This window comes from Anas platyrhynchos, chromosome 19, assembly GCF_047663525.1.
Source record: "Anas platyrhynchos isolate ZD024472 breed Pekin duck chromosome 19, IASCAAS_PekinDuck_T2T, whole genome shotgun sequence".
In the NCBI taxonomy this organism is placed as follows: domain Eukaryota; kingdom Metazoa; phylum Chordata; class Aves; order Anseriformes; family Anatidae; genus Anas; species Anas platyrhynchos.
Genome location: NC_092605.1, coordinates 8032131 through 8055200, shown reverse-complemented (window position 1 = coordinate 8055200; position 23070 = coordinate 8032131). Strand labels below are relative to the sequence as shown.

At 41.1% G+C, this 23070-nt stretch overlaps 1 protein-coding gene across 11 annotated transcripts in view; it reads right to left on the bottom strand.

Annotated features, from left to right (window-relative positions):
* Positions 1-23070, bottom strand: part of TNRC6C (trinucleotide repeat containing adaptor 6C) — a 287922-nt gene that overhangs the window by 45883 nt on the left and 218969 nt on the right. For all 11 annotated transcript variants that reach the window (XM_072025708.1, XM_072025705.1, XM_072025711.1 and 8 more), the window contains one exon: positions 9679-10005. In XM_072025708.1, the coding sequence (XP_071881809.1) occupies positions 9679-10005 (327 nt within the window). The remainder of the gene's footprint in view (positions 1-9678; positions 10006-23070) is intronic.

Sequence of the window (23070 nt, the reverse complement as noted above, 5' to 3'; positions counted from 1 at the left end):
AAGGGGGAACAGCCTCGCGCTGCTGGGCCCCACACAGCACCACAAATTATGCATGAGCACACGCGGGGAACTTTTATCAGGGTGCACACAAAGATCTCCAAGGATAATTTATACACAACCTTCCAGTACGTCTAGTACGCTCTTCACAACTACTTCCCCTCCTCATTTCCCTTCTCTTCCTCCGGTCTGTCCCAAATACATACTAATCACACAGCAAACGCAGCACGTTTTAAATGTGCTGTCTCAATTCTTGTCAGGTGTTCATCCCAGCAGCTTTCTCCCTTCGCGCGGGACCGTACGCAGCCGATGTCTCTTTAAAGGTTTGGCTGCGCTCTCCGAATCGCTGCCACTTCACCACCACGGCACAATCACTGCTGCTATTCTTGGCTCCAGAACTGTTCCACTGAAGTACTCCTGAAAATAGTTGGCTTCCCTCTGAAGACATTTGCTCCCCGCTTCTTTGCAATAGTGTCTGAATGCTGGATGGGTTCAAATCTCTTTTTAAAAACCAGAGACACACAAAAATGAAATCTTCTGCTTGTTTTTGCTTCCATTCGGAGAACTCTTCCACATGTAATTGGGAACTAAGCTCGAGAGTCAGTAACTTCAAAGGCCAACACATTGTTGTGGATCGTTATATTCCTTTTATACCAACTATAAGTGATGGAAATTTTCATTAGTTAAAATATGCCAAAAGTGGAAGAGAAGGCACATTCCCACGGCCCTTGTAATTTTCTTAAAAATACAGTAAAAATTTTCTGAAATCTCCTTCAACTTATGGAGGAGGTGCTTATAGACAACATCTAATCAATGTGGCCGTGTTTGCTGGGCTGGGACACCCAGGGAGGCAACACAGGACCCCAGACAGCACTCCAGAGCCCACAACCAAGTCTGGGGGCAAAGCACTGCAGCTGCCCTTCCCTGCCCAACCCATCTCCAACCACCTCTGCAGAGCACGTGTCCGATAAACCTGAAATCCCTATAGATTCCTGAAGACTAAAAAAGGGGATCTGGGAGGTTATGACCTCTCCCCTGACCTGATACGCACCAGGTGATATTTCCCCAACCTACCAATGATGCCCTGTAACAACAGACTGCAGATTCCCAAAGTGTTCTATAGTTTTTGTACTCTTAAGCTTTTCCTAATATCTACCCTTCATCTTCCTTGCTGAAAATTAAGAAATAATATTTCTCATCTGATCCATCATAGGCATACAGCACGTCATTTTCTTCGTTGCACCATTTAGGCATTGCTGTGTGTGTAACTCTATAGTTTTCTCTAGACTTAGCAGCTCCAGTTCTCTCAACTCTTTGCAGATCTTGTTCTCAAGACCTCTCCTCATTCCTGCTGTGTTCCTTTGGTCTCTCTCCAGATTGTTCACCTCCTTTTGACAGCACAGCACAGCACAGCACCCCAACCTGCACTCATCAGAGATAAGCAGCACCTGTGCCTCGCAGAAAGCAGCACCGTCTGCATGCCTCAGTGTGCCCGTCTTCCTTCCAACAGCACGGCCATGTCACCACCTCCAGATCTACCTCTGCAGCATATTCCTCATGTAATTCTATTTCTGTACCTACTTGTTCTGGTCAAAATAAAGAACCTTTCCGTTTTCTTTGTTTCTTATTCAAGCAATTGCACGATTTTGTCACCACTATTCCATATGGTAAATGTCTTCCAGTTGCCTTGCAGTCTTCTCTAGTTTGGCATCATTCAACAACTTAACGAGGGCTGTTTATAGCCAAATGACTGATGCAAATACTGAAGAATACAAATTTGCACAGTTGACTTCTATGACATATTCTCCCCCCCATTTCGCAATGCCTGTCACACTGCTCGAACAGGAACTGCTCTCCTTTGACACAATCTGCTCTCGGTAAATCCATGTTGGCTCTGCTCTTATTTCTTTACTAAATTCTAAACACATACAAATAGCTGTTTTGATTATTTTTTCCTAGTATTGTTCTAGAGGGTTACACTGATGGATCTATAATTCCCCAGTTTCTCCTTTCCTGCTTTTTAAAATCAGTTGTTTTATTTTCTGTTTTGTAGCCTTCGAACGCTTAAAGAGTGCCATGGGGCCAATTGCTCCAACCATCCTCAGTGTATTCCACTATGAATTTCATCGGTTCCAGACAATTTGAACCATTTCCTTAAGTACTCTAACTTACTGTAGCCTTAAGTTTTAAGTCAGTCATCACTTTACAGATGAGGGAGAAGGCACTTAAAGTATTCTTGAGGCTATCCATCAATGGTTCTCCCTGTTGAACATCACACCAGCTCCCTTGGCCTGCCTTTTATTACTAATGGACTTAAGAAAATGTTTTGTTTTTTGTTTTCTTTTGTTTTTCCCTCTCTAGTACCTACAAACTTCCTTTATAGCTGCTTGTAGTATCACATCTGTTTTGTAAGCTGTATGAATTCACCTTTCCATCACTTTTCATGTTGCGTTACTCTCTTTCTGCTCTTCCCACAAAGACCAGACTCCTATTTCCTTCTCATTTTGACCTTAGTTAGTTGCTTTCTACCTTTTATTTCTCCTGCTACTGGGTATCTGCACAAGCTTTGTCAGAAAACTGTCATCTGCACATTCTAGAAACTTGCCAGACTCTTTGTTTCCTGATCTTTTTTTTTTTTCTTTTTTTCCCAACAGACACCTGGGCAGTTTATTTATCTGGCTACCACTAAATCACAGCCTTCTACAGAAAAACTAGAGATAGGATACAGATCTACTGATTCCAAAGCAAATGCAGTGGCCTTTGATTCATGATGTTTTTGTGCAGCCATACTCTTTGAAAATGAGGGCAGCAAAATATAAAGGCACCTCAGTTATTTATCCTTTTACAGATTTCTATTTTTCCTTCTCCCAGTGAAAAATTCTAATCACTGTCAAATAGATTTGAAGCAGCAGATTTATTTTTCATGCTCTGCTGCCTGATGTCAGATAACATACACAATACAGAAAAATTCATTCCAAAGATTAGTTTGCTGATGAGTTTTTACCATCATTTTTCATTCATAATGCCCATATTTATGCTACACTGAGGTTTCTACTTCTCTATCTACATTCAAAGCATTATATGTTTTTTTTTGAAAGTTTATATGTGAGACAAAAACCCTTACTAGCTGTGACTCACTTTCCACAGACTTTCCCATTACTGTATTTCAGAAAATATTAATCATTCGGGAGCAAATTCCAGACAGTACCTACTGGCTGGATCCCATTTCCATGTTAACTGTGTATTTTCTTCCTTGCATGATGTTTTTAAGCTTCCTTTTGTCTAAACATATACCTGACACGAGTGACCTTTGGCAACATTGTGTGATTTCCAGGGATATGCACCAGACTGTAGGCAATACTGAATGCTAAACCAAGCCCTGAGGAAAAAAAGCAAAATTAACAAAGGTGGTCACCACTTGTGCAACCTCCTGTGGTATCAGGATATCCTTTTAGAATGCTAATTTGATGAGACTATTAGCAAGAAGTTGAATAAAAAAAAATACTTGTAAATTCTGCATTTTGTGATGCATAACATCAAATTGGATCCCCCTAATAGGAAAACTTTTACATAACCGCGCTGCAGAAAACTTGTGAATAATGATGAGTTGCACGGGGAACTGCTCTGCAAGTTACTGTCAACACCCTGTCAAGTGATGTAAACATTGAAAGCTTTCAGTTCTATTGTAGATACGCATCGTGTATTTGCTATACAGTTACCTTTCGCAGAAGTGAAGAAGAAATAGCCCATCCTTGTGTCTTTCATTTAAGATCAACAGCCAATATACAAAAAGGAACATCTTCAGGGTATTATTAAAATAAAAATGGAGGAAAGGATGACTGCTATATTAACATATTAATTCTACAACTGTTATTTGCTATAGAAAGTGGTTTGGTTTGGAAGGGACCTTCAAGACCACCTTGTTCTAACCCCCCTGCCATGGGCAGGGCCCCCTCCCACAGCCCAGGCTGCCCCCAGCCCCATCCAGCCTGGCCTTGGGCCAGGGATGGGGCAGCCAGAGCTCCTCTGGGCAGCCTGGACCAGTGCCTCACCACCCTCGAAGTAAAGAATTTCTTCCTTATATCTAATCTAAATCTACCCTCTTTTAATTTAAAGCCATTACTCCTTGTCCTATCACTACACCCCCTGGCAAAGTGTCCCTCCCCAGCTTTCCTGTAGTCCCTTTATATGTATCCTTTACAAAGGATCCAGAAAAAAATAATCAATTTTGAAAGTTCCTGGTTTTAATTCCATAACTTGCCAAGTAAAAGCAAAGTCACAGTAATGTTTTGCCAACAGAGACATTCTGCTAACAAAATTACACAATATTGTCCCATAGAGATAACATTCAGCTCATCATTTCCATCGAGGCAGTTTTCACATGTGCTTTGTCCATTAAAAAAAAAAATCAACCTGTTTGCCATGCCTCCAGGAAATCAAGCTAAATCTTATTTCAGACTCTTGAAATGAGACTTTATTTATATGCTTCAGAACTAATTACGCATATAACATGCCTTACCTGCAGTGATCAGAAAAGTTCTTTAAGTTAAACTGAGCAACTCTTTAAGCATGTTTAACTGTTTAGTTTGAAGGTCAGTATTGCTTTGCTAGATCTGATGAAAGAACTGCATGTCAAAGCTTATCTGTGTTGTCCAGCTATACTGACTGCTTTTCGAAGAGATATTGCCTCTCCCTAAAATGTTTTCCCAGATTTGACTTCACCACCTTACAAGACCACTCTATTAGAAGGAACTCTAAAGTAACCCACAGCTAGAGGATAGGATGTTACAGCAGGGCAGGATGGAAACAAGGATTGTCAGACATCATTTTAACAGTAAGGGTTCTTTTATCCTGCTTCCTCAAAATTTATCTGAAATAACGTGAATACACGCACATTTATAAGAAGATTTAACCTGCCACACGATGGCATCCAGCAGCTTCCAACTGCCCAGAACACTTATTTCAGCATGTACACACCATGCCAGAGGCGTCAATATGAGAACTGCAACTAAAAATATATTTTAAATATGAAATAAAACTTCCAGTTTCAGAAGGAAAAAAAAATCAGCACAGAATTCGGCACCAGCCCACAATAGGAAAATAAATCTGTAACTGCTGTCAAATTCACATTTCCTCCAGAACAACAGATACAACAAATTAAAAGTGTAACTCTTCAGTTTCCACAATGCTGATGTGGTGTGTATCATTTTGTCTACTGCATGAATTACTTGCTTTTATTTCTTTTTAGAATTTGGAAATGTGTTACAGATCAGTTCCACAAAATACTCTCTTTGCCAATGCAAAAGAAGTGCAGAAGTTTCATCATAACTCCTAACTCCTGCAGGACATGCTACATTTCCTTTGAGTTGAGGGATATTGGTTTTACATTGCTGAATTGCAGAAAAGTGAAAGGTATCTTCAAGAAAACCTGATTACTTCTTTTTGATCTTTGTTCTTACAATCATCAAACACAGTGGTTGCCTGGAGACTCCTCTACAAACTTCGCAATTTGTACAGAAACAAAGGAGGATGCATTACTCATTATTTTTACTCTCCCGTGGTAGTTTCCAGCAGTTGCCTCAATTCTTGTAGATAACATGGCAAAAGGACCATTCCAGTAATGCCCTACACCTCGATGAAGGAAGTGAACTGTTCACCACATATGTTGGAGTTAGTTGACCAAGTGTGGAGGGAAGAGATAAAGAGCACCACCTTTGAGTAAAAATAGCAAACTAGACTAGGTATCAGAGTACTGCCCTTAAATTATAGAAATAGTTTAACTTCTTTGTAATCTGGAAAAGGATTACAGAAGTGGCATGTGAAGAGCCAGCTTTGTTGCTCAAGATAAGGTTCTGGAAAATTACTAATCTACAGAAAATGCTCCTACAGAATATAGTTTCAGAGTAGTTAACAATGAATAAAGGAGTGTTTCCAAGGGTAAGGTATCTAAAATACTTTGTGCGATTTGAAATATTTCAGTATCTTAACAGTTTGCTTAGTTAATATTTTACAGATTACATTAAAAGGGAAACAAAAAAATCAGTACTCTCATCCACTTCACTGATATTTCTAAATGATAAACCTGACAAAGAATATATTAGTGGTCATTAATTCCCACTTCCCTTACATTGGCAGAACATCCTTTTTAATTCACAACGTTGCAGTTAAGAGTTCTGATAAGTGTTTTGGATAGGCCAAGGCAGTAGATAACGGAGACTGATGATAAGAGAATAAAGAGATAAAATAGGGCAATTTTCACAGTGAAGAGCCTGGCAGTGCCTCTCTAACAGCTTTCCCTGTATCCAGATAGCTATAAATAGGTCCTGGAAAGAACGTGGTTGCATAATTTCAAGTTAACTCTGAAGGAATATGACCCTATAAAAAGAAAAGCTACAGACATGAATTTACATTAAGCATCTTCAGGATATAGGATGCTAGCTTACAATGATCCTGGCTCTTTGATTAATACCAGGCCATCCATCAGAAGACGGCTACTTTTGCTCAGCCTAAGTATAAAGGAGCCACACACGGAGCCCTGCTTGGACAGAATCCAGTGTGTGTCTAACAAGCTCTGCTCAGGCAATCAGGCGACCAGAGGGAGAAAGCCCGAAGCGACTGATGTTCTATTGACAGCCTCCAAGCTTTGAAAAGGTCTCGTAATGTTCACAAAGCGACTGCTCTGCTGCAATGCAGGTGCTGTCTGACAGACAAAATTCCCATTTCTAGTGGATCAGGCACATACGCTCATTTGTCTGGACAACTTTGGTTAGGTTGCTCCTTCTCTTCACTTCCCCAGAGAACTTTTACTCCCAAAGACTTGAGTAAATGAAATACCCTGGGAGCCAGTGTTAGAACACGGTCCTTCCCGAGGATAAAATAAAGCAGAGCAGTCTCCTTCTGATAGAGCACTGCTCGTTCAGAATGCTCATTTTAAGAAATCTTTATTTTCATATTCACAAAACTATGAACCACAGCCTGGATTAAATTTCATGGAAAATTCACAGTTAACTGTAAGAGTTTTTCAGGATATCAAATCCTAAAATGTTTTCAGTTACTTAAATCCTGATAGCTGAGATGAAAAGGCTTTGACCTTCCCTGACTACTCCTCACTTCTTTCGTCTTTGTGCTTGTCAAGATGAAGACAAAGCCAGTATGAAAGACCAGTTTTGAAGAGAAAGACTGTCAGCATGCGTATTTCATGGCTACAAGGGTCCCTGAGGAGTGAGATGTGCTGTACTCCTCTCCCAGCCTCACTAAGCACACAGGTGCAGTTGTTGACGTTATAATCTGAGCTAGATTTTTTTCTCCTGTATCTGTTCTTAGTAAATGAACTGATGCTCCACCTGCTGGTAAGAGAAATAAGCGAGGTCTGTATTCAGTACTTGCTTTTGATGAGGAAGATGCAACCATTTAAGTCTCAAAACACAATCTCTTGCTGGCAGCAGACAAAGAAAAAGGAGTCAAGCATTTAGCTTGTTTGAGAATGTCTTCCCCACTCCAAGAACTGTTGCACACATTTTCAGGTGCCCTTTAAAGCTGTTGCTTTGACTTTATATAATAAACAACCTTTGTTCCTGTGCACTAATTGTGAGCTGTTAAAAATAAACTGCTGTTTTACAGTAATACTTTTACAAAGATTTTGATGTCCATTAACTTGTTTTGTGCAATACGGAGTATAATTACAAGTGGAAAAGCCACTGCAGCCTTCCTCCAGTTTGTACTTCTACTTGTTACGGAATTTTAAATTTTATTGTTCTGAATTTTTCCAAAGGTGACATAGATGTAGCAAAAGAACAAGAAAGCAAACTAATTCAACAGTGTAAAACACTGGCTGATAGTTGCTAGGCTGAGGAACTCCAGAAATAAGTGCTTACTTTATACAGCAAGTTCAAATAAGAGTTAGGTAAAGAGGTCTAAAACCTCAAGGTACAAATGCAGCTGGCAAGATCAAAGTCAGACAGCTAGTACTGTGCTCTTACAAGCCAAGTTCTTTTATGGATTATGTTATGTTATGCTATAATTTACAGTGGACTTTGTTCTATGATTTACAGTATGTTTCTTCAAGATCAAAGAAAGATTCTCAGGATACATCTGTACTGATGCTTGGAACAATAACACTGACCCTCAGCCAGCCTCAGCCACTTGAGTTGGTCATCCTGTCCCTACCACATAAATAATCATTGTGCTTTCAGAAATCTGGTAATGAACAACTAAATATCAGTACCTAACAAAGATTAGCGTGACAGTTAAGAAACATCTCCACACAAAAAAGAAGCCACAGACACCAACTACCTTCCCCAATGAACTGTGATTTGCAAAGAGGATGAGAATAGAGCTCCAACTGGTGGATTACTTCCCATGTCACTAAGGCCAAATACTCCAGCATACAGAAGAACCTCTTCCTCTCCCTAGAAAAACATCTTAACACTTTATGTAAATACAAAATTGTTTTATTTTGGTCTGTGGCTTTGGGGAGTAGTTGAATAATATTTTCAAATGGATTTAGATAACCATAAAATCTACAGTTTTTGAAAGAGACTGTTTTCTGATCTAACCAGAACTTCTACGGACAATGCCGAGTAATTTTCCCTGCTGGAGTTCTGCATCACAGGCAGCAAGTACAACAAAAATTGTGAAAGATTTACTAATGTCCAGAAGGAAAAACTGCAGACAGTTCAGATCACAACTTTGTGATGTCTGACACCATTAATGAGTGACAGTGAGCAACTCTCGAGACCATGAATTACTAACACTCAAATTATAAACAATATAAACAACACCCTTTTGACTTTGTCCAGGTAATTTTTTCTGAGCCACAGAAAATTGTGCCTTGGATTGCTAAGGCATGATACACATGTACACAGCGGTGTGGTGACCGTGGGGATCTGCTGCACCTCCTGACCGAGCTCAGCTCCACTCTGGAGTTACCTGCTCTCTGGCACAGAAGGGCAAATGAGACACAAGCTGCCTAGAGGTCTTTTCCAACCCGAATGCTTCTGTGATTCTTACATTCTCATTAGCAGCTTCAGAGAAAGACAGGCAGCTAAGAGACTTACTCCTCAGTACGCTGCTTTCAAAGGTCAGTGCACCTGGCTGCGGAGGACAGAACAAAGTGGTAGAAAGGCCTAAGATACTCAACTGCTTTTCCCAAAATACTGTTGTCCTAGTGCAAGAGTAACAACTGGGAACACAAGCAAGTAAAAGCATTGAAGTGTCAGAGAACGACATAAGCACAGTTCCCAATTTTAATTTACATAAGTATGTGCAAAACTCTTTAAAGAAAGTTAAAATTGCCAAAGCGATACTTAAAATCTTGGAAAAACACAAATTAACATTACTTTGGGAAGAATGATCACTAAAGAAATACTTAAATTTCCTGACGATCATATCCATTACAACTACCCCCAAATAAAAACAAACAAAAAGGAAAAAAGATGGGGAAAAAAACAACACGTCTGAGCATGTAAAAGAAAACCTTGAGAACTGGAGCCTGGAAATTACACAAGACATTGATTTTTTAACCACAAAAGACAAAAAAGCAACAGCACATACTTCACTTTAAAACCTGTCATTTTAAGACAATTCTTAACATTCCTGACATTTCTGCAACACCTGTGCTGGCAGCGAGGGCTAGAATTACAATGAGAGCACACCAGCATCCCGCTGGCTTTCAGCTCTTACCTGCTTGGGTCTTACTGGGATGATGCTGTCCTCCTGCTCCCTGCTGCGGAGGAGGACTCGCCCCTGCTTGTCCGGTACCTTGCGCTGGGCTGGTGCCAGTCAGAGTGCCAGGAGGCAGTGGCTGCCCTCTCTTTAGGAGCTGCTTCTGTTCTTGCTGGCGGAAGCGTGGAGGCACCTCGCGAGGCAGGTAACGGGACGCAGCTGGCTGCTGCCCATTAGCAGATGCACGCTTGCCATTGCTGCTGTTGGTAATAGTGCTGGTGGAAGTACTGGTACCGGTACCGGCAGGTTGGGGCTGGCTTAAACTGGTCTTAATAGGTTCTGGCACTGCATTAAAAAAAATAAAAATTGTTTTAATATCAAAATTTTGTGTAACTGAGCAAAGGGATGATGCTTTTTACTCTCCTAAGCAAACAGAGAACATAAATTACATACAGCATACTCAAAGGAGCAAAGTTTTCTTTTCTTAGTCTCATCTCGTGCACTTTTTGGAAGTCAGCAGTGCAGCAACAGCCTGGCACAGGCAGGGAGAGCTGCTGGCTGCAGGCAGCACACACCACACTCACACCTATCCCCACTGTACAAACACAGGGCTACACACAGGCCTGGGTGCTGATACTAAATATGACCCAGGAAAGTACAACACTAAGAAAAAACACTGACTTACAAGAACCCGGCAACTGAAGAGGTAAAAAAAATCTTCTTGCAGGTTTTCTAAGCATTTCTAAGGCTTCTCGGATTATTATAGAAACAAGATGTCCAATACTTACCTTCAAACAGTAAGTAAAATAAAAGCCCAACAAGAGGATGGCTAGAAATGACTGTTGTTATTCTCACATAGCACACAGGAAAATTAATTATTAAACAAGAAATAGTTTCACAGAGTTTGTTTTTTTAATGGTAGGACTTATTATGACACTGAGGAAGTAGCATGCTGTGAAATTTGAATTTTAGAAAATGAATCAAAATTTAAAAGGAGCGGATACCGGGGTGAGGTGGGGGGAATTCCAGATAATGAAAAGCTTTCAAGTCAAGATTAATTTTCTTTACTCCTGCTTTACTCAATCTGTAGATTTAGACACATGTGCAAATACTTTGTACCTATACTGATGCACAAATGCATTCTATGTATTGGGATTAAAAAAATAATTATAATTGAAGGCAATTTATCCAGTACATAATATTTAAACACTTTAAAAACATGGAGCTTACGTTTTTAAAAGTTACAATTAAAATCCTGATCACAATTACCACCTTTAATTGGAAAGAATGACTGACCTGCACAACTCTTGTGCTATAACAAGGCTATTTGGGGGAGACTGTTTTAATCTGGTGCCTGAGAAATGAGTCAGGTTTTACATCACTAAAGAGCACGAGCATCATCCCCGCGCTTCACAACCTTGGTTAACAGCTGCTTCTCTGTAAAGCATTGCTCGTTTCCAAACTGACACTGAAATGTAGTAGCTGAAAAAAGCCAACAGCATTTCAGTGCTTTATGCAAGCTCCACCTTTGCAGGCACACAGGTGAATGGGCACGAGGAAGATCAAGCTGACAGCACTGGTCCTCCCCGTATCACAATGACCAAAGGAAAATCGCCTCGTCTGTTGTAAGCATCACTCAACTGAAGCTGCAAAATGGATTCAAATGTGTAAACCATGAACATTACTGTAATCAGTCAGCACTACTTTTGAAAGACAAAATCTTCTTTTATCATCAATGAGCGGCACTAATCCCTCACGGTGTGCAGGGCAAGCACTTGCAGGTGCCCGAGCAGCACCTTTCTGGTTCAGGACCTGCACCAGGACAGGCTGCCCAGAGCAATCTGTGGCTGGAGTTTACATTGCAGAGAAATAAATTCATACAGTTATTTGTAGGTCAGTATTTCAGCACAAGATTAACACAGCTTTTCTTGAATCTTTTAAGCCTTAAACCTTTAAACACATTACATACTGTCTTAACTGTTCCTTTTCCATAGCTTTAGCCTCTTCTTTATGAGCAGCACAAAATAAAATGTCTTATAAAAACCACTGCAATTAAAACAGCCTGAACAGCCTTATTGAAAAATAAGGATAAATTCTGGTTATTCTCCACAAAACACACTGCCTGTTAGAGTACCTGAACTTTTTATTCCTTCTTGTAACAAATCTGTGTGGTTTAAACCAGGAAGAGGAGAGGAGAAGCAACAAGTTATTACGGAACAGACGAGGCATTTCAACTGAATGGTGAGCTGCTGTACACGTGTGTCTACAGCATCCACTGCCTTTTGCGCTCAGCAGTTTTTCATTTTGGGCTGTGAGGTTGCTAATATTAATATCAAATCCCATCATTCTGTAACAAAACAGGAACTTTATCTAAAAAAATACCAAAAATGCCTGTAATATCTCAAGAGCAGAGAATAAAACCTGCTTTGCCTTTTCAAAATATACCAGCAGCTTTGGAAACAAACAGCTTGTCCACACACTGAGGATTGAAAATGTGGATGAAAGCCATCACAAAATGCAGAACTATTCACTTGAAATACAAAGTCTGCAACTTCAACACATATGTGAAAACTATTGTTTTCATGATATACCTAAACCTGTCACCCACGTGGGGTAGTACTGCTTGGTTTTAATGGTTTTTGTTTTTTAGTAAGCAATGCTGACTTCACCATTCCTCCTGGCCTTCAAGAATTGTAGCGTGCTATGGATCAAACCCATCCTGTTGCTGGACAGCAATCTTCATGCAAGGAATCTCTGGGGTTAGTGGGCCCCCTGGGCAGCCTGGAATGGGAAATGCCCCGTGTCCATGCCTCCTGTGCAGTCTGTCCAGGCTCAGGCTCCTGCCACCCCCCGTGCTCTGTTCCAAGAGGGCTGCATCACCCTTGGCACACGTCTGTACTCAGACCTAAATGCCTGGTTTCCAAACCAAGCCACATAAAAAGCCAACTCCTGCCTCGTTCTGCTTGCTTTGACAAATCAAAGGGATAAATAAAATGGAGGCAACTTTTTGTGCGTTTGAACACAGTAAATATTCCCATTTCATTTGGGAGATGGAGAGCGGAAAGCAAAAAAATTAAGAGAGCTGGGCTTATTTATTTATTTAAAGGCAGAGATGTAAGCATGCATCATGTAAGCATTTACTGACAAGCGCTCAGTACTTCTGGAAAAGACGAAGCTGTACGTGATTTGCCCATGGCCAAAACGAGCACTCAGGACACAGGCTGATCTACCAAAAATAACAAGCTGCTTCAGCCAGGAAATTTCTCCAACTCGGATGACGGACCAGCCGCATGAGCACCTGTGCCAGCGCCACCGAGGGCCCAGCGGGAAGGGGAGGGACAGGAGCCACAGCCCCATCCAGTGCCACCGCGCCTCGCACCCGGCCCCTCATCGTGCTGCAGGGCTGGGGATGCTGCAGGTCCGGATCGTCTGGAGACGAGGCTGGAAGGGACAACCCCATGGCAAGGTGGGTGAGAGACCCATCATGCCCTGGTGCCTGCCCTGATTTGCCCTTTCAAGGCCAAAAAAGAACCTACGACAACTCTTCAATGGAATTTAACAACATTTCTTCAATGGAATAAAAGAAAAATTGCAGGAGAATTAAAAACCATTAACCGGCACAATGTCAACAGAGGCAGTATTTGTCTGGCCCTAAGATTTTCTTAAGGAATATTAATTAATTGGAAACATATTTGAAAGAGCAAGGCAGGCTGCTTTTTATCAAGCATCACTTTCTCTCTGCGATGCATAGAAATCACATCAGATACCTCCAAGTAGGCATGCAGATGAAATACACTGCTCATCTCAGTCAGAGCGGATGCAAGATTTTGCTTTAATGCCAATTAACAAAGCAGTTTCATCATGGAGGTGTGGCCAGAGAGCCAGTTTCAGCATCAGGAACGTTTCCCTCTAAATATCTGAATCATACATGAGAGAAAAGAACAAAGAAAATCAAAATATCAAACACACTGTAATTTAAAAAATATTCCTGCATATTAATAATACTGATTTTTCTCTAATCAGCATGCCGAAGTGTTTTTTGTTTTGCACACCAAAAGCTCTTCAAGACTAGCAACGAATAGGAAGCTCTTGGGAGAGCACCGTGTATACAGGCACGGTAGCTGGAAAATAACCATTTAATTACACCATTGGCAGGAAATAAAGCAGAAAGTGTCAACAACCTAGGACAGGCTTGGTTCCTAAAACCTGGCTTCATATCAGGCTGGAATTCAGCCTTCAAATACAGCAATAACGTTTGGAGAATATACAGTACAAAGACAATACAACATGGTTGTGTTCTGAAAAAACAACAATTTATTAAGGCCATCCCCAGCAATGTTTAAGCAGCAATTTTTGTTTGATGTGCACCGAGAAGCACCTCCTGTTCAAAGCGTCTCCATCGGATTCACTAATTATTAATTGTCATATGGCGCTCGCTCGAAGGGCTCCCTTCTATGCCAGCCAGACCCCCTCCCTCCTCCACTGGGTGCGTTTTGAGCTGACGGCTCCCCTTTGCAGAGCACAGGAGGTGTGGAGCCGTAACACGGAGCACGCTGCAGGCTCGGAGCAGCGCCGGTGGTCAGCAGGGGCTGCCGAGAACAGCGATGCTCTGTGCGATGCTCTGTGCGTTGTACGTCTGTAATCAGCCCCAGGGGCCGGGCTGCCAATCTAGGGAGAGACCTCGCCGGTCCCCGAAGGAGCAGCCTGTCTACCCTTTCACCTGAAAGTAATACGCTGTCACGGCTAATGTTATGTGGGCAGCTGCTGGAAACCCGGGGATTAAAAGGCTGCCTTTACGGCTAAATTTGTTTGAAGGCTAAAAATATGGTTTAAAATATATGGGGAAGATAATTTAATACAAAGTGGTTTCCATCGCCATTAGAAACACATGATTAAAGAGCTAAAGCAAAGACATTTAAGTGGAGAGAATCTTGCAAAAATACAATTAAAGGCATCAAATAAGAGCCTTGATATTGCTTGCTCTTACGATGTTTGTGATGGGTATCTGCTGCTTCTGCGTTCTGAGAGCTGTGCACGTGCGAAACAATGAGCTTGCTTGTAATAATTATCAGTACTTAATGGTATCTAAACTTCGTAATCCAATTTCACCCAAACAAATCCAATAATTACTCCATATGCTTTTTGATGATTACAATCTCGGGAATCCCAACTGCATAAAAAAGTGTTATGTGCAATTGTAGGTGGATTTTATTAATATAATGAATAGGATCAGTCTAACAGATTTCAATTACAACAATAGCTTTTAAGTACATTTCTATGACATAAGGGAAGAACATGCATAAATGAAAGAAACTGGTTAAGCCACATAATACTGATTTATGGCAGCTTTTTCCTTTCATTCACCTCATTAACATTTCTCTGTATTTCAGAATCCCACACTCCGGCTCTGTAAAACTTGCATTTCTAAAGCCTTTAAGGAGCAGACATTCCAGAAGAGAAACAGTTAAAGCCAGAAACGCATTCTTGGCTGCTACTGTGACAGGATTTATTTACAGCTTCTATTAAACACAGCAGCTCCATTACAAAGTGCTGTATGTGAGAAGAATTTTTGATTATACAATGCCAATGCCTCACTGCGTTAAACATATCATGCCAGTGTATTATTTTTTTCCTTCAGCAATTCGTTCAGGTCATTGTTTGATGGGTTTATGAATTCATTACAGGAAACAGATGGATCCCATAATTCAGAGCTATTCTCCCAGCCAATCATATGGGCAATTTTTTTTTTTCCTCATCTCGCTCCCCCCTCCAAATCAACCTTAATGAAGCCACTTCCTCCATGTCCGATTCCCCGCACACATACACTGCACCGAGAGCCGGTGCTTAGCGAGGCAACCTCGGACCCGGAGCTGCTGTGCCATAAAGGTGACCACCGGCACCCCCCCGAGTCAGACAGAAAGGCACGAACTTACCCAACTCGGGCGAAGGCAAAGAGAAAACGCAGGGTTGTGGAGGGCAAAAAGCTGACGCCTGATTGCTGAGAAATCCCTTTTTGTATGCTGAAAAATGTATTATTTTTTTAAAGAAAAAAATGTTGCCCCCCAATCTACTTTCAAAGGATGAATTTTCATTTAGCAAATTACCTCCTTTGTCTACTAAGCACTGGTATTTTTTATCCACAGTGACATCTACTGGCAAAAGCAAAGGTATTTCAGAAAACTATTGCGTAAAAACCTAATACTTCTCAATGTTTCTATACAAAAGCGGGCAGTTTTGTCTTGCTCTTTTCTTTTCCCAGCAAATAAATTTATTGGGAAAAAAAACTGCAGAAATGTTAGTCTAATGCGAACAGAAATTGCAAAATTCATGAAAACAACTTTAAAACTGTAACCAGAAGCTGCTATTTGACAACAAAGCCTACAACCAGGGTAAAAGTAAGGCCTTATTAAAAATAAAGCCTTACAACTTTACCATTATTTAAAGAAACACTTCAATTTTGTATTAATTCCTGCACGTACCATTTAAGAAACAGCAAGAACAAATAAAGTCTTTCCTCATTTATTTTTTATCCGCTCCCCCCCCCCCCCACCTTTTGCTTTTCTCTCCCCTTCCTTCTCTTGAGTTTTGCAATGATTCCTGCCTCCTTTCTTACCCTTTCAACATCCCACTGCTAAAGCCTCTCACCACAACCTATTTTTCCTAAAAAGCTCTACAGCCTTTTCTCATGTCTACCAACTTCTTGGGCAGACCTACTCTGCAGAATTCCACTTTTTTTGCCAGGAAATTTGGAGTCAGAATGGGATTGAACAGGAAGTTGCAGCATTCATAGAAAACCTCTGCATTAACTGTTAGGATTTCTCTGTCGTCCCACTAACATTTGTAATTTAGCGGTGGGCTAAAGCCAAGGAGGCTCCATGGAGAGAAGTACCATCTAATCCCTCATCCCGGATCATCTTCCTGCTTTAGGAAGAGGGCTGTGTACGATGTGGTCATTCAGCCCATCTTAGCCTTGCGCCTTTAGAAAGCAGCTTTAGTTCGGTGATGTCTGCCAGGATTCGTCTATTAGCTAAATGCAACTGAATAAAAATACTGTGAAGTTACTGATTGTTACACACCGCACACTTTATTTGAACAGCCAGAGTTTAGAATTCTACAATAGAGAAAGGAATCAGCCTCTGAATACACATCCATCCATCCACCCCCAAATCACTTTGGATAAGTATTTTTGCAATAACAGGAGAAATGACAGTTTTGTTAATTGATTCTACAAAAGACCGACATTTTATGCAGGGAGCAGCTACAGGTGAGTGCTTTCTTGCTTGTTCTGGAGCAGTTTTTACATCATGCTTACCAACCGTTATGTTTGTTGGCTGATGGAGCTCTCCAACCTTAAATAAATGCTCCTGGGTTTTCCATGAGAAGGATCTATGCTAGGATCAATCCAAAAGCCACTCTGCAGCTCCTATTTTTTGCAGTCTGATCCATTCATCTGAAGACATTTCACAGGCTTCATCAAGATATGGGCATAATTTATTCTAAGACTATATTCAGACATATGATCATTGCGTGAAGTTAGCAGATAACTACCCACCATAAATTGATATATATTAAATGTTGAAATGTATTTGTTATCTATTCAGTGGGTTTCAATTCAGTCAAAAATTAATTCCTAATTTTGATGCTGGAAAACCTCCTTTGAAAATATGTCATCCAGAAAGATTTTACAACCATCTGTGGGAAATCAATATTTTATGAGGAAATCATAATAACTTATAGGGCCCACAGTGACAAGTCAGTCGCAAATCATCTTCCCAGGAGTAAGACTTCCACATTACTTCTTATAAATTAAAGGTTTTATTTTAATCTTCATAGCTGGATCTGCTAGAGCCATATAAATATTAAAGAAAGCTGGAAAGCGTATTCCGTTTGGTTGTATTTCACAATTTTTGAAGAACTAAACATTCTTTTCTTAAACATACATTGGTATTAACAGCACTGTGGCTTGTTCAAAAGCTCCCTGCTGGCTGGCTGGCCAGCTGGCAGACTCACCAGCAGACACAGCCAGTATATTCACATTAAGGACATTCCTCCAGACCTCAGCAGATAGGTAGGAAAGGGAAACAACAGCACTTATTAAGCCTCTGCCCTGCACCCAGCTGCACATCTCAGTGACTTTGTACCTAGGGGCCTCTGTGGACATCCTACAAAATTTGGTCAGAATTCACCAGAAATGTCTAAAGCTGAGGGGGGAGACAGACAGGAATCTCTCTCACAACCCAATCTCATAAGCCTCACTTCCAGAGGAAACCAAAAATATACCCATAGCAATCGGTTTATTAGGGCATTTTCCCAGAGTCATACATAAAATGCCTCTAACACTATGAGTCTGCACTGTTCTTACAGAAGTTAATACTGCTAATTTTGTACCAGTGATGGTTTCTGACACGGAATTTTTACACGACATTGTCATAAGCAAACTGGGGAACGCGAGCTAAATGTAAAATTGGTTGAAATATTCTCTGGGAGAATCAATGGTTTGTTGTCATAACAAAAGCGTATTTCAGAATATATTCCACAGGGACTCGATCTACACCTATGCTGTTCAATATTTTCATTAACAACTGCACGATGGACTAGATAATATCCTTATTAAATCCCCCAACTACCCCCAGGCTAGGAAGAAACAATATCGGGGTGATGAGACTGCCGCGGCACAGGATCCAAATTCTGATAAACCGATGGGAAACTAACAATGAAGTGCTGTGAAAGAAAGTTGGCTGCAATTCAGTAAGGAAAGCCACCTTATTAGGCAGGAAGAATTAAATGCAGAACATCCAACACCTGATCCCACAGCAGTTTTGCAGAAAAAGGTGCCGTGTTTTAGCACATCGCAAACCAAACCAGCGTGAAAAGGTCAGGCTTGTAAGGAAACAAGCATTGTGATGGAACAACTAGCTATGAGGCTTAAAGTAACCCTCCTACATCCATATGGCACCTTAAAACCTTCCCTAAAGCACTGCCAGTACCCGCGGTTGGGCATCTCTCTTTGAGAAGGAGCCTGACCACCTGGAAGGAATACAAAGCGAAGAGGGATGTGGAACCATGAGGGACCGCAGCACGCAGAAGGCAAGGTGGGAGCTCAGTCTAGAAGACCCTGGGTACACACAGCAGAGAATAAAATACAAAGAAAGAAATAATTGTTCCATCCCAGGGTGAATAGGACAAAACATGCTGAGTTTAAATAGCAGCTGCAAATACTAAGATTTACGTTTCTAACAGTAACGATGATGAAGGTGTATCTGAAGACACGCTACAGGTCCGGTGATATTACCTTAGGGCAAGAGGCTGGAACAGGCGACCTCTCCAGAACCTCCCCAGGCATATCTCCTACAATCCCACCATAACACAGAGCTCCAAATCCAGTCCTCCCACTTTCTTCAGTAATGACAAAGAAATCATTTTCTCTCAGGTTGGTAATCACGGTATTGTCCTCACCCGCTGGTTTTCCAGTTGAAGATGTGCTCCTTATTCTTCAGCACTACTCGTCCAAACCCAGCCTGCTTTGCTCTTGATTAACTTCAAACTGTCTCGTTCCCAAACTACCTTTTATCCCTCCACTCCAATGCAATTAAGTTTGCCTTCTCTTTGTAAGCCCTACGCAGCCCACCCAGCCACAGAACCACCCAGCAACAAGGAGTCCTAACCCTGCCATATATGACCCTATATTCACAGATTTAACTTCTCGTATGAGCTGGAGAAGCTCCTAATAAAAACCATACATCCTTGCATACTTCTGCGCTCAGATACTAGATTCTGTTTCACTTCCTTAAACAACTTCTACACATTTTTCTTTCTTATCACTCAGCAGAGAAAGTGCCAAATACTTCTCTTGACAGAAAGATACAAAACCTGTTTACTTTGTGATGCAATCTGCATTTTTAAAAGTTTTCTTCAACCCCGTGCTGTTATTCTGGTTTGGTTTCACACGCAGCAGGCTCCTGAAGAATACTTATACTTTAAACAGCTTCCAACAATTTCCTCGCTGCTTTCTTCCATGTTAGCACTGATTATAATTTTAATTTTAAATTCACAATTAATTAGCTGTGCCATTAAAAATGGTACAGCTAATTAGGTTGATAGGTTGTCATCAACAATAGATTGATAATTCAAAGCAAATACGATGTTGTTTAGCATTGTATTCTTTCACCCTGTAATGTTTATTGTAGGTTGTGAGTGCACACACATGGTTTACCATGGCCTGGTTGATGAATGGAAATTGGATTGCATACATCAGACCTCGAATTTCGAAGTCCAGGTCATGAATCAAAATTCTGGGTAATGGAACAGTTAAATTATCACAGCTACATTCCTTCAGGATGTGAACTGATAACAGATGGTAACTTTCAAGGCTTAACAATTCGTCTGGTTTCTTTCAAGCGATAGTTCTTCAATTTACAGATGATGTTAAGCAGTATTTATGAATTCATGTAACTCAAATTCCAGTGTTAATCATATACATCTCTCTACTCACAGATTTGTTCAAATATGCACCCACTGTAAAGCAAAAGACAAATAAATAAATAAATACATCTTGCTAGAAGCTGGTCCCCAGGCTACCATTTGTCCTTAAGAGTAAGCCTCAGACATTTCAGCACAGACATATTTCGTCCAACATGTCATTGTACATTAACTTTGAATTCAGACTCTTGTCTGAACTCAACTCCCACCTCCAAAGCAGGACACTATCAGGCAGACTCGTCCCTCTAAACAATACACCGACATTAGAAAGCCAACTTAACTATTAAAAAAAGGAAAATAATAAAGCTATTGAAAGTTTTTAATCACTCATGTTAATAACAATAAGAAACATTAGCATTAAGAATTGTCTGAGAAGGATGGAGAAGAGATAAGAGATTGCTGAGATGAATACACTTGTGCAAGGTACAACAAGGTGCTCAACAACCAAGTGAGAGGGCAGCTCAGTGAGGAGGATTGCTCTGCTAGAGCTCAGCAGCATTTGCAGAGTTTTCTCAGGTTTCTGAAGGAGGTTTTCATATAAAACAAGTTCAGCCCCTAATAGATAGAGAAGTCACGTCTTGGATACTTCCTCAAATTATTTTTAAAACATCTAAATCCCATCCGCTGAGTTCACAAAGACCCACCAGGGACACACATGTGAAGTTGTAGTTCACCAACAGGACAACTTGTTACAGGGCCCCTCTCTCCTCTGCTCTTGCCCTCCAAACCCTTCCCAAGCGTTGCTCCAGGCAATGCAACCCGTCAGTAACCGCACAATGAGAGTCAGAGACAGGAAACAGCTTACAGCTAAATTATACAATGCTAACACTATCATCACTGCAAGTGCTGGTGGGAAAATCCAGGCACAATAATAACAGATTAAATAACTTCATACAGAGCCACATAAGAATTCTGGGCAGAACCAGCAACTGAATCCTTTAATTTAAGCTGACTGTGTGCATTTAATCTTATTAGACAACATTTTACACACAGTTTTCATATTTAAAGGATTTTTTAAAAGCAAATTTACAAGTAGTGCTAAGGCAAACTGGCAACAGTATTTTTCCTTCATTCAATAAAAGCCATCTCCAGACTGAATAGCAAGTATTCTGTACAGCAGAGATCTGCTCATTGTTAAATCACTTGTACGAGCAGATGAATATGAAAACCCACAGTAACTCACTTCATACATAATTAACAACTAGAATTATCACAGTATTGACCAGTTTACCGTATACAGCAAAAGCCTACCACTTCATTTGCACCTTGAACAGTGACACATCTCCAGGTTACAGCTCACACAAACAAGTCTCGAGACTTGTTTAAAACCACACAGTAAGCTGGGCAAGCTGGTGGATCACCAGATTACACATTAACATGGAGTTTTTATAACAGAAGCAAAAATCTTATAAACAGATCCATGTCTTTGGATGTGGTTAATGCCTGTGTTATATTAAAAAGACTGTTAGCACCAGCCCTTTTGTTGCAGAATACATTCAAGGTCTGGAGGTCAGAGCTCACCCTGAATGGCTGCTGCGTTCTGCAAAGATGCTGGAGGCAGCTCTTCACGTTGGGGTTGAAGGGAAGGCAGTGAATCAGAGCACAAATTCTGCCAGTTCCAAACCAGTAAGTGGTTGTATACTGCAAAGAGATACCTCACATACCCACCATTTCCATCTTGGATTGCCTCTACAGAAACACACTCAGTGTCAGTATCTGGTACAGATGCTGTAGGGATGTCCAGAGACCACATCACACCTGGAACACGCTGCACCAACGTCTGTGCATGCAAGGCATGTACCTGGTGTACGAATTTTAGGGTGTCCCAGGGCACAGTCAGTGCTAGTATCCCAGCCAGGCTGCGGGAGGACTGGAAACACTAAATATTCATGCTATGTCGACCTGCTTTTCCAATTTGAAATCTGAGCTGGAAAGCAGGTAAGGACTCTGGCTAATTTTCTGAGTGTCTGGAAATTGCCGGCATGTATTTATGGATCAATTCCTTAACTCGTGCACCAGGACACATCAGACCTACTGGCTACAAAGAGAGTGTGCATGCAAGCTGCAGATCAATACACGAGAGAGGCCCTAGGCCTATAATGCATGCACACGCAAAAATTTGTAGCAAATCCATTCTGGGTCTAACATAACCTAGACCCGTCAGATTCACTACACGTGCACACATTTTTGTTCTGGAAAATACAAATATAGCTACTCAAATGGCTTCATGTTTCAGGGGGCGGAGGCAGGAGGAACAATTGCATTGGCATTTAGCTCCCTCCAGACGTTCCTGTGTAAGCACGGAGATCGACTGCTTGCTGATTGCAGGCCTGCTGGTGAAGGTAACGTGCTCGACATGATCATGAGATGAAGTTTAATTTTTATTGACATTGGCTGTGTTGCTGAAATCACGGCACTACGCATACATGTCAAATCAACTAGAGCCCTGTATAAACACAAAGCCTTGGCTCCACTGTCATGTACATTTATGGTACCAAATAAATATTTTAAGTGCAATACTAAAATAGTAACAATTTTGTGGGCAAGAGCAATGTTTTAAATAAAGCAGTAAAAAGACCCTGCAAGTTTGGCACAAGCCTTTAAGTTCACATTCTACTGCAAGACAAGGCTTAAGAGTATGTTTATAGTGCAGCCCTGCAGATAGCAGAGGGATGGCTGAGCTATCGCCTGCATCAGTCAGCACACGGCTTTGCAGGGACCGGCCTCCCCTCCTCAGCAGGAGGCTCTACTGCGAGCCTCAGGTCCCTCGACCCAGGGGAACTGGGCATTGCAACTTATGGAAAGCTCAAACTGAAGTATTTTGGCCTTAGATTTCCCGGTCTGAATGAATCCTCGTGCTTCACAAAATTTCACAGATTTTTGTTCCTAGAAAAATGTTTGAGGTTCCACATCTTGTTCTGGATGCAGATC